At 39.0% G+C, this 14,299-nt stretch overlaps 1 protein-coding gene across 3 annotated transcripts; it reads left to right on the top strand.

Annotated features, from left to right (window-relative positions):
• The first annotated feature begins 3,736 nt into the window (after positions 1 to 3,736).
• On the top strand, positions 3,737 to 14,186 carry LOC102230080 (tetratricopeptide repeat protein 39C-like). Of its 3 annotated transcripts, none has more exons than XM_023335644.1 (14): positions 3,737 to 4,169; positions 5,160 to 5,208; positions 7,331 to 7,459; positions 7,568 to 7,685; positions 7,773 to 8,166; positions 9,586 to 9,754; positions 9,867 to 9,960; positions 10,048 to 10,155; positions 10,922 to 11,031; positions 11,126 to 11,249; positions 11,359 to 11,456; positions 11,629 to 11,733; positions 11,848 to 11,886; positions 13,226 to 14,186. In XM_023335644.1, the coding sequence occupies exons 1-14, from the start codon at positions 4,024 to 4,026 to the stop codon at positions 13,310 to 13,312; spliced, it is 1,770 nt and encodes a 589-aa protein (XP_023191412.1). In that variant the 5' UTR covers positions 3,737 to 4,023; the 3' UTR covers positions 13,313 to 14,186. The 3 variants fall into 3 exon arrangements, with proteins under 3 accessions (XP_023191412.1, XP_023191413.1, XP_023191411.1); XM_023335645.1 differs by having other exon boundaries at positions 7,571 to 7,685; XM_023335643.1 differs by lacking the exon at positions 13,226 to 14,186 and having other exon boundaries at positions 3,741 to 3,807; positions 3,998 to 4,169; positions 11,848 to 12,305.
• Positions 14,187 to 14,299: the final 113 nt, after the last annotated feature.

The following is a 14,299-nucleotide window of genomic DNA, read 5'->3' on the forward strand; positions in this document are numbered from 1 at the left end:
TCGGGTTGGTGTGAAAACGAGCCCTACCGACGGGTAAGGCGTTAGTTGCCCTTCGGTCGGATTTGTGCAAAATAAACCCTATCGATGGGTAACAGGTTAGTTGCCCTTCGGTCGGGTTTGTGCGAAAACAAATCCTACCGGCAGGTAAAAGTGTGAAAACTAACCAACCAAGATTCTTAGATTTTTCAGTCATATATGTGTATGGAATCCATTATAAAGATTACCAAGAATGTAATTTAAGATGTCTCTTGAGTTTTTGAAAAGTGATGATTTCAGAGTTGTTAAAGGGTTTGACCTCAAACCTGCACCCGTCTCGTTGTATTTCTGTCCTGTTGTCCTTCAGGTATCCTCCTGGATCATCTTTTTTTTTGTCTCGGACTTCGCCCTTCATCACCCCTCATCGGCTGACAGAGGAAAATGGCTGAACTCAACACGTTTTTTTTTTCTTTCTACCAAAAACTGGATAAGTTTTCAGTTTGGTACTTTGGCCTCATCTAGCCATTGTTTTATTTTCTTTCTTTTTTTAATGGACACTTTTGTCTAAAGACTTCATAATTAATTTTGTTTTGTTTATTTATTTTATATATGTGAAATGTCTTCCAATTTCAGTGTTAAATGTTAGAATTTAATGTATATAGATTTTTTGAGAATGTGTTCTTGCATCATTTTAGCGTTATCATGGTTATGGCATTTATTAGAAGGCTTAGACTGGTTTATTGTGATCTGTCTGTACTGTTTGTCATTTTCTGTTTCTACTACATTATTTATTTCAACTGTTTTTTGTTTTCTCAGTTATTTTTCTCTCCACAGAAGCTACACGGGGTCTGGTGTTGATTAGCTGTGGTTGCTTCCTGGAAAAGGACATTGGCTGACATGATGCTGCCATCACTGAACCGTTTTCCCTCTCCTTTTCATTTCCATGAACATGCAAAGTTCTCCTCATCACTTGACCTGTTGTTATGTCTCTGCTCTGTCTTCTCTTAGCTCCAGTCGGTCATGGCAAATGGCTGCTGGTACTGAGCCTGGTTTTGGTTCTGCTGGTGGTTTGTTCCTGTTAGAGGAGAGTTCTTCTTTTCCACTGTCGCTACATGCATGCTCTGTACGAGGACTGCTGTAAAGTCAACTACTCAACACAAGCGATTTGCTGTCGCCCCCTCCTGGTCAGATGGAGTGAATGCTGTAAGTAATGACTCCATACAATCTGCTGGGTTTTATTTGGTACAAACTTGTAAAACTACTTTAATAATCAACTGAGCTTATTGTACTAGCAATTGGAGTACATGTGATTGAACTAAAATTACTTCAAAGTGCATTGAGATGACATTTGTTGTGAATTGGCAATATATAAATTTGAACTTTCAAACTAACAAAGCCCCACCAATAAACAGTAAAGAACAGAAAAAAAACCCAACAACCAATACATAAAAGTTCAAAACCCCAAAAGTAGATACCAAAACGTTCAAAACACCAAAAGTAGATACCAAAGCATTCAAACCCCAAAAGTAGATACCAAAAGGTTAAAAGCTTATAATTATAATGTTAATTCACAACAATATTCTTGTGACGGCATTTTACGAAAAAGTGATTTCAATTTAGTCAGATTACTATTGATCCAAATGATCAATTCATTAGGTTCACTTAATTATAAAGTAGTTTAAAAAGTTTGTACCAAATAAAACCCAGCAGATTGTATGGAGTCATTACTTACAGCATTCACTCCATTTGACCAGGAGGGGGCGACAGCAAATTGCTAGTGTTGAGTTGTTGACTTTACAGCAGTCTCTCATACAGAACATGTATGTTGTGACAGTGGAGAAGAAGAACTCTCCTCTAACAGGAACAAACCACCATCAGAACCAGAACCGGGCTCAGTACCAGCAGCAATCTGCCACGACCGACTGGAGCTGAGAGAAGACAGAACAGAGACACAACAACAAGTCAACTGTTCAGGAGAACTTTCCATGTTCATGGAAATGAAAAGGAGAGGGAGACTGGTTCAGTGATGGCAGCATCATGTCAGCCAATGCCCTTTTCCAGGAAGCAACCACAGCTAATCAACACCAGACCAGGTGTAGCTTCTGTGGAGAGAAAAATAACTGAGAAAACAAAAAGCTTAGTTTCTAACTAAACTTTTTAGTTAGAAAAGGTTTAGTTTCTAACTAAACTGACTGTTTAGTTAGGAACACAAGAGCGCCACCTTCTGGCCTCTCTCCAGATCAGTTCAGGTCAGATAAGGGAACTGTTTTGGCTTTGTTTTTTCCCCTCCGTGGGCTGCCACCTTATCGTGGTGGAGGGGTTTGAGTGGCCCAGTGATCCTAGGAGCCGTTGGAGGCTTTGTGCCTCTATTTGGGTCGGGTCTGCCAGGGCAAATGGGTCCTAGGTGAGGGAGCGGACCAAGAGCAGCCCAAAAAACGCTTAGAAATATTAACACAGAATGTTCCTATTTAGAGATGGTGATATAGACGGGGTTTCCGCTTACATCCAGAGCTGTAGACAGAAGTCAGAGTTTCTCCCAGTCTTTTATCAGCCTGGCGGGCCACCAGGCTTTATTTTCCCCACACCAGGCTATAGGTTATTTTAAATGGGGATTTTTCTCCACCAGTGACGGTAAAGACAGATTAAAGTAAAGGTTTAAAGTTGGGCATTGAACTGACTGAGGAGTCGTGAACCAATTATGCTGTCCCATCAATTGCCTGTTGGCTTCAGATGTTATTTCTGAGTTTTGATGCCTGACCCTGCACCTCAGACTTTCTGTATCTTGACATTTTTTAACCCAAACACGCAGCAGACCACTGATGGATGACCCCAGCTGATTTTCTGGAGGAAACCCTGGAAACTTTCCCACGTGACACTTCCTGATTGTTCTCTGTTTTGACTTGAAACTTTCTTAGTAATCTTTCTTGAGGAATGCTGCAGCTATTTTGGTGTTTAAGTAATATTTAGAAGTGAGTTTTTGAAAAGTGGTTTCATTCTTGAGTCTTTAAAGGGTTTGACTTGGAACCTGCACATGTCCTGTTGTCGCCTTCCTGTCCTCAATTTTCAGTATTTCTGTTTCTACCAAAAAGTGGATGAATAAAGTCTTCAATTTGGTGTTTTGTAAACAAAATTGTTCTTTTAAAAAAGGTTTAGTTGAGACCAGAAACTTCATAATTTTTTTTTATTTCTTAGTTTATGTTTATTTATTTAGAATATTTTAAATGTCTTCCAGTTCCAGTGTTAAATGTTCATTAGACTTTAAAGTTTGAGAATGAAGAGCACTTTTTCCATTCGGTCCTCCACTGAATGGAAAAAGCGTCTTTCTTTTCAGTTGGGTTTTTATTTTCCATCACAACAACATAATGTTGATTAAAATAATTCATCTCGGACTTCCTGTTTGTCCTTTTTATTTTTGTCTAAGCGTTGAGAGTTTCATCACGTGTCCCACAGCAGCTTGATGGAAAACACACATTGAACACTTTTGTTTCTACTCTGATTTTGGAGTCACATTTTTATTGTTATTTTTATCTAAAATTTTCTCTCTCTTTGCTTGTGATTTAATGTTTTTACTGTTTTAAACCCAGTTTTTCAAATCAAGTTACTAACACACGCAAAGGTGCAGATGAAACCAAATTAGTTATCCAGTAATGATAATAATAATGTCTCTACATTTTACTGTACAGAGGTTTGAAGGTTTTCTATACGGGAATATGATATTTCCGGATGCACTTGAAGGTAGCACATTTCCTGTCTCCACAGGAACACAAACCGGCGGTCAGACAGGCGGCAGAATACGGAACACAGCGGCGCAACCCTTCAGACAAAACAACGGTCAGCCCACACTCTCAGCTATTTATGTCGTCTATATAGGTTATTAGTCTGCTAATGTAAACAACACAGACATGACGGCGACTGTTCAGAGCTGCGCAACGGGTTGAGACTGTTTTGCCTGTGAGTAAACTATCCAGAGCCACCGCACCCCCCCACCCTCACACGGAATCTCTCGGGTACTTACCTCCAGCTGCGGCGGCGGTATCGGGTGTCCTAATGGCGGACCCAACAGCAGCAGCTCCCCGGAGCTCCGAGGAGGAGAAGACGGAGCATATAAACGACGCAGAGCTGGCTCTGAAAGGAATCAATATGCTGCTCAACAACGGATTCAAGGAAAGTGATGAGCTCTTCAAGACATACAGGTCTGTGCGGGTCTCCAGGCAGCTTTCAGGTTAAGCCACCAACTGCATATCTTTTTAGTTATTCCTCATAAAATGAAGTAGCATACGCAGTGTGTTTGTTTGTCTTAGTTTTTTTTTTGTGTGTGTGTAAGCGCCAGTATCATTGTCCTACTTATCTGGTGGATTTCACCTTATGATTTGGTCACAAGCTGGATTAGATTAATGCCCCAAGAAAATACTCAGGCAGACCAACTTGTTTATGAAAAAAAAAAATAATGGATGAATAAAATGGGTGACTAATGTTTGGTGATGGGGCGTTGTAGTTATTTTAGCAATCTTTACTCTATACATGTTTTTAAGGAGGTTTGCTTGTTTAGCAAGTTGTCATTCCTGAAATGCTTGTACCAACTGAAAAGTTTCCATGAATTAACATCTCTTTCACTTGGTTTGGATAGATCCAAAACACTTTGTTGGATATAAATGAGCCCATATAAGAATTGAAAAGCTAAAAATAAACAACAAAAAACGAATCTATTCTAATCTAATTTATCTATGCACTTTTAGTATAATCTACTTATTGGTTTTGCACTGTATTCATTCTCCTGCCATGCTGTGTTGTTATAAGAGCTGATCTAAAGCGAAGAATATGCTTAAAGGCTACATGTTGATGTCACAGAAGGCTGCCCGCCCCTATGTGTCCTGACCCCTGGTGAAAAGCAAAATGTCAGTACCCCCACTAATTGCTCTAAGCACCAGTGTCATCCTGCTTTGACAGCATAAGTAAGAAAACATGGAGGGAAGTGAAAGACTCCAAGGCAGAGTAAGCCAGACACTGCCATTCTTTATGATGCATTTGGTATTTGCTTCTGATACGTCTTCTTCACTTGTCGATACCTGTCTTCGGAATCACAGTATTGTTCTGTTTGGCTTTGAAACAGACTTGGCACAAACTTTGTTGCTGTAATAATGATTACAAAGCCCCCTACTCATGTTCTGTTTCCTCTTTTTAAGGAATCACAGTCCTTTGATGAGTTTCGGTGCAAGTTTTGTGAGTTTTCTGGTAAGTACAGAATTGTCCTGTCAGCATGACGTCATTTAGTTTCAGATCTCTGTTCTTATTTCACTTTCATTTTAACCTTAAAACAGTTTAATTTGAAAAAGCATTAAAAGTGCTTTTAAATAATGGAACGATTTATATACGTATATATATATATATATATATATATATATATATATATATATATATATATATATATATGTTGTTAAAAGGAGGATAATTTAATGTTAACTTTGGACAAAACGTTTGGCTCTTTCCTCCTTAAACTTCCTGGATCCTCAGCAGGCGGCGGCGTGCTGCTAAAGTGAAAACAACAACAAAGCGCGTTGACGTCACAGATCACAGAGTTTAATCTCATACAAAGCAATCAACAACAAAGCTGCAGAGGAACAGAGATATGCATTTTTCTCATAAAAATAAAGACAGACAAAGACGAAGACAAAGACAAACAAAAAGCAAAGACGCGTCTTTGGAGAGAGCCGATATAAAAAAGGCAAAATGTTGGCCGCTCTCTGTATTTTTTCTCCTGACACATAATCTTACAGTAAGGAGGTGTTTTTCTATTTAATTTATGCACTCAAGGCGTTCCTCTTGTTGACCAACTGGAAACTCCCTTAAGCACTCCCCTTAATCTACGGCAAAGATCAAAGGGCCATCTGGTTTTCTGGCAAAACAAAAGAGATCGCTGACCCTGACCCCCCGTGGCTCCCACGGTCATTCTGGGTACAGAACAATCCTGAGATAAGACTTCACAGATACCTGTGAAATCTAAAGTCTCTCTCCCCTGCCGGGAATGCTAATTTTATGGCTTCCTGTGCTGTGGGTGCTTGCCCATCTGGCTTAATTTTGAATGCTCAACACAGCCCTGTTAAAACTAAGAGAGTTGAATATACCTTTTACACATGTCGTAAGATTAACTGTGTTAAGCACTAAAAATAATAATTTTTCCTTAACAATATATATATATATATATATATATATATATATATATATATACTTTCTGTGTTTTGAAAGCTGACATTCAAATACAATTTTTGACTCAATTTACTTTGAAACATCAAACTTCTTTTTTTGTGCTTTTCAAGCTCAGTACTAATCAAGATGTTTATGTAAACATACAGTAAAAGATAAAAAAGCAGTATTTAAGTGATTTACTATTTTTAGTGGACTGTAGGAATTTCTGGCTTAAATTAAGTGGGTATGCATATCAAGTCAGTTGATTTGCAGTGAATACATAGTTTAAGACATCAACTAAAAACCGTTAGGTTAGTTTGGAAAAAAATTACACTTTAGGTAAATCAAGCAGTTTTGTTACAGCAAACACTCAGCAATAAACTTTGGCTATTGGAATGAGGGGGAAAAAATAGGCTACAAGTGATAATCCCAGTACATTAGCTTAGGAAATTATTGAAACCGCAACTCGCAATGCCAGTAAAATGCTGTCCTCTATGAGATGAGACACCCAATACCCTAATCTCTCATCAAGAAACTGGAGCAAAGTATAAAAGTATTCTCACTTCAACATGTCATTTTGCCCTAGGAAGACTCACGTTTGTAACTTGGAAGAGAAGTTACAAAATGCTAATAAAGCATCAGGAATTCATTGGGCTCAGTCACTAAAAAAAAGAAACTGAGTTATGCTTCACCTAAATATTGTGGACAAATGAGGAAGCTTTGGAGAGAGTGAGTCTTTGTTTTACTCTCCCACTGTCTTGAGAGACAGGGTCATTTAAACCCCACAACAGGTTTTTTGCTCTGTGTGGTCCGGCGGCGTCGCCCTGACCCCTTTTGCGCCTTTCTGAGTTTTTTTGTGCGTGGTTCTGGAAATTGACGGTCTGACGGGAAAACCCTCGCTCCTCGTGCTAAGTCCACAGGAGGGTTAAGGTAATGAAGTCATCCATAAAGATCTGCAGGAATTTTTGTGTGAAATATACGACATGTACAAATCAGCCGTTTTATACTGTTTAAAGTCTAAATCTCTTCTATAATTGTAATTTCATTTCCTGCTTTCTGTGCTGTAGTTACCAAACCTTTTTGCTTCACTTTTACAAAGCCATGGGTCGCTGTCTTTTTCCATAAATTTTCTGCATTTAGAAAGATTAATCTGGGTGTGTTTTGTGTGCAGAATGCTGTAATGACATTTGAAGAGGAGAAAATGCAGACGGCCTTTGAGGACCTCAAATCGACGGAGCGACTGTGTGAGAGTGAAAATGGCAGCGTTATTGAAACCATTAAAAACAAGATAAAGCGGAGCGTGAGTAACCACCTGAATCTATGAGTTTAATTGTTGTAGATAAATGTATGACGAATTATTATTGCTGTTTGCCCGAAACCCAGAGTGGATAAGTGTGATGTGGTTTAGCAGGTGGATTCCCAGAGGTCGGGAATGGCTGCTGTGGACCGACTGCAGCGGCAGATCATCATTGCAGACTGCCAGGTCTACCTCGCAGTTCTGTCTTTCATAAAGCAAGAGCTGTCAGGTAACGAGCAGAAAAAAAGTCAAAAGTTTGCGTTGTATATAAAATACCAAAGTAAGTTTCACTCAGCTCACCTACACTCCCTTCCAGCATACATCAAAGGAGGCTGGATCCTCCGCAAAGCATGGAAGATGTATAACAAATGTTACAATGACATCACACACCTACAAGAAAGCAACAGAAGGACCTCTGAACAGCAAGCGTCGTCCTCTCTGTCATCCATCTCGGCCTCCGGCAGCAGCCGATCCTCCTCACCTGGAACGAGCCAGTCTCAGAGACTGGACGGCGTCAGACCAGAGGTTCTGGACCGGCTGAAAGGATCTGTCAGCTTCGGCTATGGCCTTTTCCACCTGTGCATCTCCATGGTGCCGCCCCACCTTTTGAAGATCGTTAACCTGCTGGGCTTCCCCGGAGACCGCGATCAAGGCCTCTCGGCGCTCACGTATGCCAGTGAAAGTAAGGACATGAAGGCCCCATTAGCTACGTGAGTATGTGAGTGGGCAAATTAATGAAGTATTCATACCCCTTTAACTTTGTACAATATTATCTTGCTACAACCCCAAACATCTGTGTATGGTATTGGGGTTTTATGTGATACACAAATACAGAGTAATGCATAGATGTGAAGTGGAAGTAAAGTAATACTCATCTAAAACATACAAATACAAAATATGTGTGGAGGATTTCCTGAGGGAAGCAGAGTTTGTTGTGATTCTATGCAGGCTTTTCACATTTATTCCTCAATCCTGTATTAGGCCCTACAATTCAGAGTAGTTACAGGGTCTAGACTACCAACATAAATCTCAGGAGTGAGTGACTTCAGCCCCCACTCCATGTTGGAAACTGTTGATCATGAGCAGTGAAGAATCGACAAATGTTACATCTCAAAAGAGGCTTGTGTGTTCAGAGTGTTATGTACAGTCAGTTTCCCATCACCATTTTGCTTTCAATGATCTGTTTCTTTTTGACAATCTTCTACGAGAGCCAGATTTATGAAGTGCATTGACACCAGAAGAGAAATGTCTTACAGTTCACAGTAGTACACAGCAACATCATTATGTGATGTTGCTGGAGAAAGGTGAGTTTTAATAAGTTTACACTTCTATCCACTCTTTTGAACGTTTATTACATTGCTGTCATTTTAATTGTAACTTGATGCATTCAATAAAATACAAAAAAAACCCTGCTGTAAGTTAACCGAATGTATATCAAGTATAAAAAGATTCTCCCACCAGAGCGGTGAAGTTCTGCAGCTCCTTTAGACTTACTGCAGGCCTCCCTGCTGCTTCTCTGATTAATGCTGTCTTTATCCAGCCTGTCAGCTAAGCCACATTCACACAACTGTACTTATACAGAGATTACTTTCAGATCTTAAACAGAAGTACAATTTTCCTTCCACTTCACAGGGTGCACAACTTTGTGTTTCACTTAAAACTCTAAATGAAATACATTCAAGTTTTTTGTGTATGGGACAAAATGTGTAAAAGTTCAAGGGGAAAAAATAGTTTTGCAAGGCACCGTATGAATACTAGGTGTTAAAAAAAAATAAAACTGAAGAACTGAATTTTGATGGAAACTCCTAAACAGAGAAATGAAAGCAAAGAGTTGACAAAAGAAAGAAAACAGCTGACTCAAGTTCTGCGGTATCGTTTCCCAAGTCGTGCCTTATTATTGAATCATTTCTTAATTTCAGTTTCTTCAATTTTTCTTTCTAAAGTCATGAGTATGGGCTCCGAAGTTACAGGATAAGGTTGTTCATAATAAACCTGCACTAATTGATATTTTGAATTTTCCCAGTCCGAGTCAAATAAAATGAATTTTAATCAGTTGCAGTTGAGTGAGTGACGTCATCAAAATGACAAATACAGAAACGTTAAGTTGTGATTCTCTGCTCTCCTTCCAGCCTGGCTCTGCTGTGGTACCACACGGTGGTGCAGCCCTTCTTTGCTCTAGATGGCTCAGACACACAAGCAGGCCTAATGGAGGCTAAATGCATACTTAAACAAAGGGAGGCCACATATCCAAACTCCTCTCTCTTCATGTTTTTTAAAGGAAGAGTTCAACGCCTTGAGGTAAAGACACACAGAAACGAAACAATAAATTTGCTTTCTGCCTGTAAATTTCTTCTGATTTGGGATACCTCACTATTGCTCGGACAATGAAATGACTTTGTTTTCTTTCCAGTGCCAGATCAGCAGTGCCTTGACTTCCTTCAATGAAGCCTTACATCTGGCCTCCGACCAGAGGGAGATTCAACATGTGTGTTTATATGAAATAGGTAATAATTTTCCTCCCTGGGTTTTTAGCCCCCATGTTCTGCGCTAATCTGTCGTAATTTCTAATTTCCTTTGGGTGAATGTTTCAGGTTGGTGCAGCATGATTGAACTGAACTACACAGAAGCCTTCAGGGCGTTTGAGCGACTGAAGGCGGAGTCTCGCTGGTCGCAGTGCTACTACGCCTATTTAACAGCAGGTAATGCAGACTTGGTTTTTAATTTAGAAATAAAAATCGGAAACATGTGGCAAACGTTTGTATTCAGACTGCTCCCTGGAGTCAAGGCTTCATAGAACCACATTTTGCTGCAATTACAACTTCAAAGTCTTTCAGCATTCTGCAGAGAGAAATTCTCATTTCTTTTTTTGGAAAAAGGCTCAAACTCAATGAGATTGCAGAGAGCATCAGTTTTGACATCGTAGATGAGATTTTCAATTAGATTCTTATTTGGGCTTTGACTAGGCATCTGGTTTTCTCCCAGGATTGGTATCGGTTTGTATTTGGCTTCGTCCATCTTCTGAACTATTCTATTTAGCTAGTCTGTACTTAAAGAAATTCCCCCCGCCCCCAGCATGATGCTGCCACTTCCATGGTTTCCCATCTGTGTGCTGTGTTCAGGGTGTTATTACTGGGGAAAAACAATGTGTGGGTGGATTCCAATCAATGTGTAGGTATGTAAAGAGGGCGATAAGAGTTGCACTGGGTTTTATGTAGGGGTACCAGAGTAAAGGGTGGCAATAAGTCCTTTACTCGTCACAGCTTATGGATTTTTATTTGTTGAAATAAAATACATGTTGAAATACATGTATTATATTCCTTCCTTTTGACGATCTTCCATTGCTTTATCACAAAAAACGTGTTGTAAAACATATTATTTATGTTTGTAATATGGTATTGAAGGAATACGTTTTTTTTTTTGTTGTTGTTGTTGCCTCTAACCGATAGTATCTGCCGTGTTTTGTAGCATGTCAAGGAGCCACAGGTGATCTGGAGGGCGCTGTTGTAACCTTTAAAGATGTTCAAAGACTTTTCAAACGCAAGAATAATCAGATAGAGGTGTTTTCCTTGAAGAGGGTGAGCATTTATCTGGCTTGTTTTCTTTTCTTTTTGCATTTCTTGAACTGCAATAAAAAATCACTGACTCATAAATATTCCCATTTCGCCTCAGGCTGAGAAGCTCCGGAGCCCAGGTCTATCCAAAGAGCTCTGCATCTTGTCTGTGATTGAGATACTCTATCTGTGGAAAGCCCTGCCTAACTGCTCCTCTGCCAAGCTGCAGACAATGACTCATGGTAAGCACTATAAAATATGGCACCTGGTTTAGGGACTCCTGCCTCTCAAACTGTCTTCCGGTTGCTGTTACGTTTTGCAGCAGAGGCACAGTGATCGTTGTTGTTTCAGTTTTGCAGGGGATTGAAGATACGTCATGCACCGACCTGAAAAACCTGCTTCTTGGAGCAATTAGCAGATGTCTCCTTAATACTAAAGATGCTGTGCAGGTATATGTGTAGTTAATAATGCAATGTTTTCCTGATTCCCTTCACTTAATAGCTCCTTGAGCAGAATTTTAATTAATCCACGCACTCAAAAGTACGCACTATAAATGGATATTATGGTGATTAGCTAACCTTGTTTTCTTTCCTGTGTGAAATTACAATCGTGTCTCAACAGTATTTCCGTTTGGCTGCAAGCGACGAGGTTGGACGTCAGTGCAACTCTTACGTGCAGCCCTACTCCTGCTATGAACTGGCCTGTGTACTGCTAAATTCCCCAGAGGTACAGATTCTGCGTGTGATTGGTTGTGTGTTATGGAGTGAGGTCTTCCCTCTCATCTCATTCGAAGTCATAGGATATAAATTTTTTATTGTCTTTTTTTTTCTTTTTCCCCAGACTGCAGAGAAGGGCCGAATGCTATTGCTTCAGGCTAAGGTACTCGAAGGATTTGTTGTTTTGACTTCTTCTCTTTTGCTTTGTGAATTCTTTAGTTTCATGCAGTCCAGTTGTTTTCATGTGCTCAACAAGTCATTGGAGTTAAAGTAATCTGACTCTCATATTCCAATGAGTTCAACAATTGATTGAAGAAACAGTTTGAAAAATCTCCAACGAAATATTCCAGTTGAAAATAAACTAAAAAGACATTTTTAGGATTTGCTTCTTAGAAACATAAGAGCAGATAAACCTGTAAAGAAACAGGACTTCTTTTGCACCACTCGAGCTGAAGTTGGTGTCAGGTTTAGTGATCTGGTGTTGAATTAAAACAATGTGTTTCAAGTCATATTGTCCCTGAAAACTGGAATAGTTTGGCCCATATAGCAAATTAGTGGGAAGCAAATTGATTGTACAAATAATTTTGCTCAAAAAATGTATAATGGTATCTAGATACTTTTTGAGCAAATAAAAACAAATATATTTGTTCATTTGTCCCCTAATGTATAAGGAACAAATGAACAAGCAAGTGCAACTGGTACTTATGTTTGCCAGTGATCTGCAGTTGGTTGAAGCCAATTCTTAGGTTTTCATCACCCTGTTCAACCAAAATAAAAGCTCTTGTCTGGTTTAAGGGGGATGCATATTTCCTAAGAACATTTCTAACATGTATTGTTATTTCCTTATTTGCCTTCAGAAATGGGGAAGTGTGTCTAGCTCAGATCCTCTCACCAGGGTTGCCTTGGTTTAATAGCTACACTTAAATCCAAACAATCTAACACTATTCTCAATGTTTCAACTGGATTTCTGATTTGCTTTTTTTCCCCACTCATTTCGACTTTAATCTTAAACGAGTTAGAAAACCCCCAAAAGGTTCTCGCTTATTTTTTTTTGTCTTGAAGTAATACTTTATTGTGAAATTATGATAGGTGCCCCCAGAATATCTGTCCCTTCTTATCATCCTGTATTACATGTTTCAAATGACTTTAATTGCCTGCTCAGACCTTGATGCAGTTCATCTGTCTGGAGTTCTACCTTCAGCTCCATTGACTGTGTTCTTGTATTAGCAGCTAATATTGACTGAGCACAGATCTCTCACCCTCTTTAGCTATAAAATTACTGTGTGATAAAATTGATGCACCAACATCTAAACTGAACACAAATGGAGTCAAATAGAGGAATACAGGAATTTGTATTCCTCTTTTTTTAATGAATCTGCTTTTAGCTGATGGACCAGTGGGGCATTGATCCGTTTGTGCCGATGCAGAGCTCGGTAAAGGTTCAGGCCATGAAGATGAAGGGAAAATTTATTCATTGACTCTTTGTGGATCTTTGTATACAGGAGGACTACGCCGGCTATGACTTTGAGAACAGGCTCCATGTTCGAATTCACTCCGCATTCGCCTGTATGAGCTCAGCCCAGCCTTGATGTTTGATCAGCACCTTAAACAAAATGGCTTCCTGAGAATCAGATTACAAGTGTGAACTCTATTGTTTTACTGTGTTTTTATTACAGTGTTATGAGCCAAAACGCCTCCATGGAACATGAACAAATGATTCACAGAGGAACCTTTTAGGTTTACAGACCTGTTGCTGTACTGCACAACACATTAGCACATTTAAATTTTATTTTTTACATTGTGGGTGGTTTAAGATAGAGGGTTGTTTGGTCAAAAAGTCTACATATTTATGAGATTTGAGGTGAATTTGTAAAATGTGCCCTGGTATCACAGCAAGTAATGCCAAGTAAAGAGACTGCACATATAAAGTATCATTCAAATAAACAGATTCATTGTGCTTGATGCTGATATGACCTTAGTCTTGGTTTCTTGTTGTAAAAAAGTTTGCTAATCCATTGACATAAGACATAAGTAACTGGTCCTACTTGGAGCAAATTTGTTCTTTTTTTATGTAAATGTTTTGAATACATTTAGTAAATATGCAGAGATTGTACCACTTCTAAGTGGTATAAATGCAGAATAATCCTCTTTACTGTCAACAGGTTTTACTGTGTATTTGTTACAAGATTAATAAAAACAATGTTATTAAATGGGATTTCAATTTAGATTAATTTTTCATTGATTTTCTCTGACTATCGAACTTTAACCGAGACGGAAATATTCAAATGTGGCCTCTGATGGCAGCTCATCTGGAAAATGCCTCTAAAGACAAAACTGATGATTGCAAACCCCCAAAGTATTGAGTTTTTAGAAACATATTTTCTGTGCTGTAAAGTATTCACTTGGATCTGTGTAGTTTTTCCTTCAAACAAGATTAAATGGCATCATTTTTTAAAAAAGGTACATTTGCTCGATTCTATTGTCTCATGTCTTTATGGAACCTCAAACAAAGGATTTAATGCACCAACATTTTGAAGTGGAAGGAAATGCGAGATTTTAGTTTTATACTTTGAAAG

Source organism: Xiphophorus maculatus, chromosome 6 (genome assembly GCF_002775205.1).
Source record: "Xiphophorus maculatus strain JP 163 A chromosome 6, X_maculatus-5.0-male, whole genome shotgun sequence".
Taxonomy (NCBI): domain Eukaryota; kingdom Metazoa; phylum Chordata; class Actinopteri; order Cyprinodontiformes; family Poeciliidae; genus Xiphophorus; species Xiphophorus maculatus.

Bases quoted from the DNA above. Each gene is read 5' to 3' on its own strand.
- LOC102230080 (XM_023335643.1), top strand. From the start codon at position 4,024: ATGGCGGACCCAACAGCAGCAGCTCCCCGGAGCTCCGAGGAGGAGAAG. The intron at 11,250-11,358 runs GTAAGCACTATA...TTGTTGTTTCAG, and splicing joins GCTGCAGACAATGACTCATG to TTTTGCAGGGGATTGAAGAT. The intron at 11,457-11,628 runs GTATATGTGTAG...GTGTCTCAACAG, and splicing joins ATACTAAAGATGCTGTGCAG to TATTTCCGTTTGGCTGCAAG.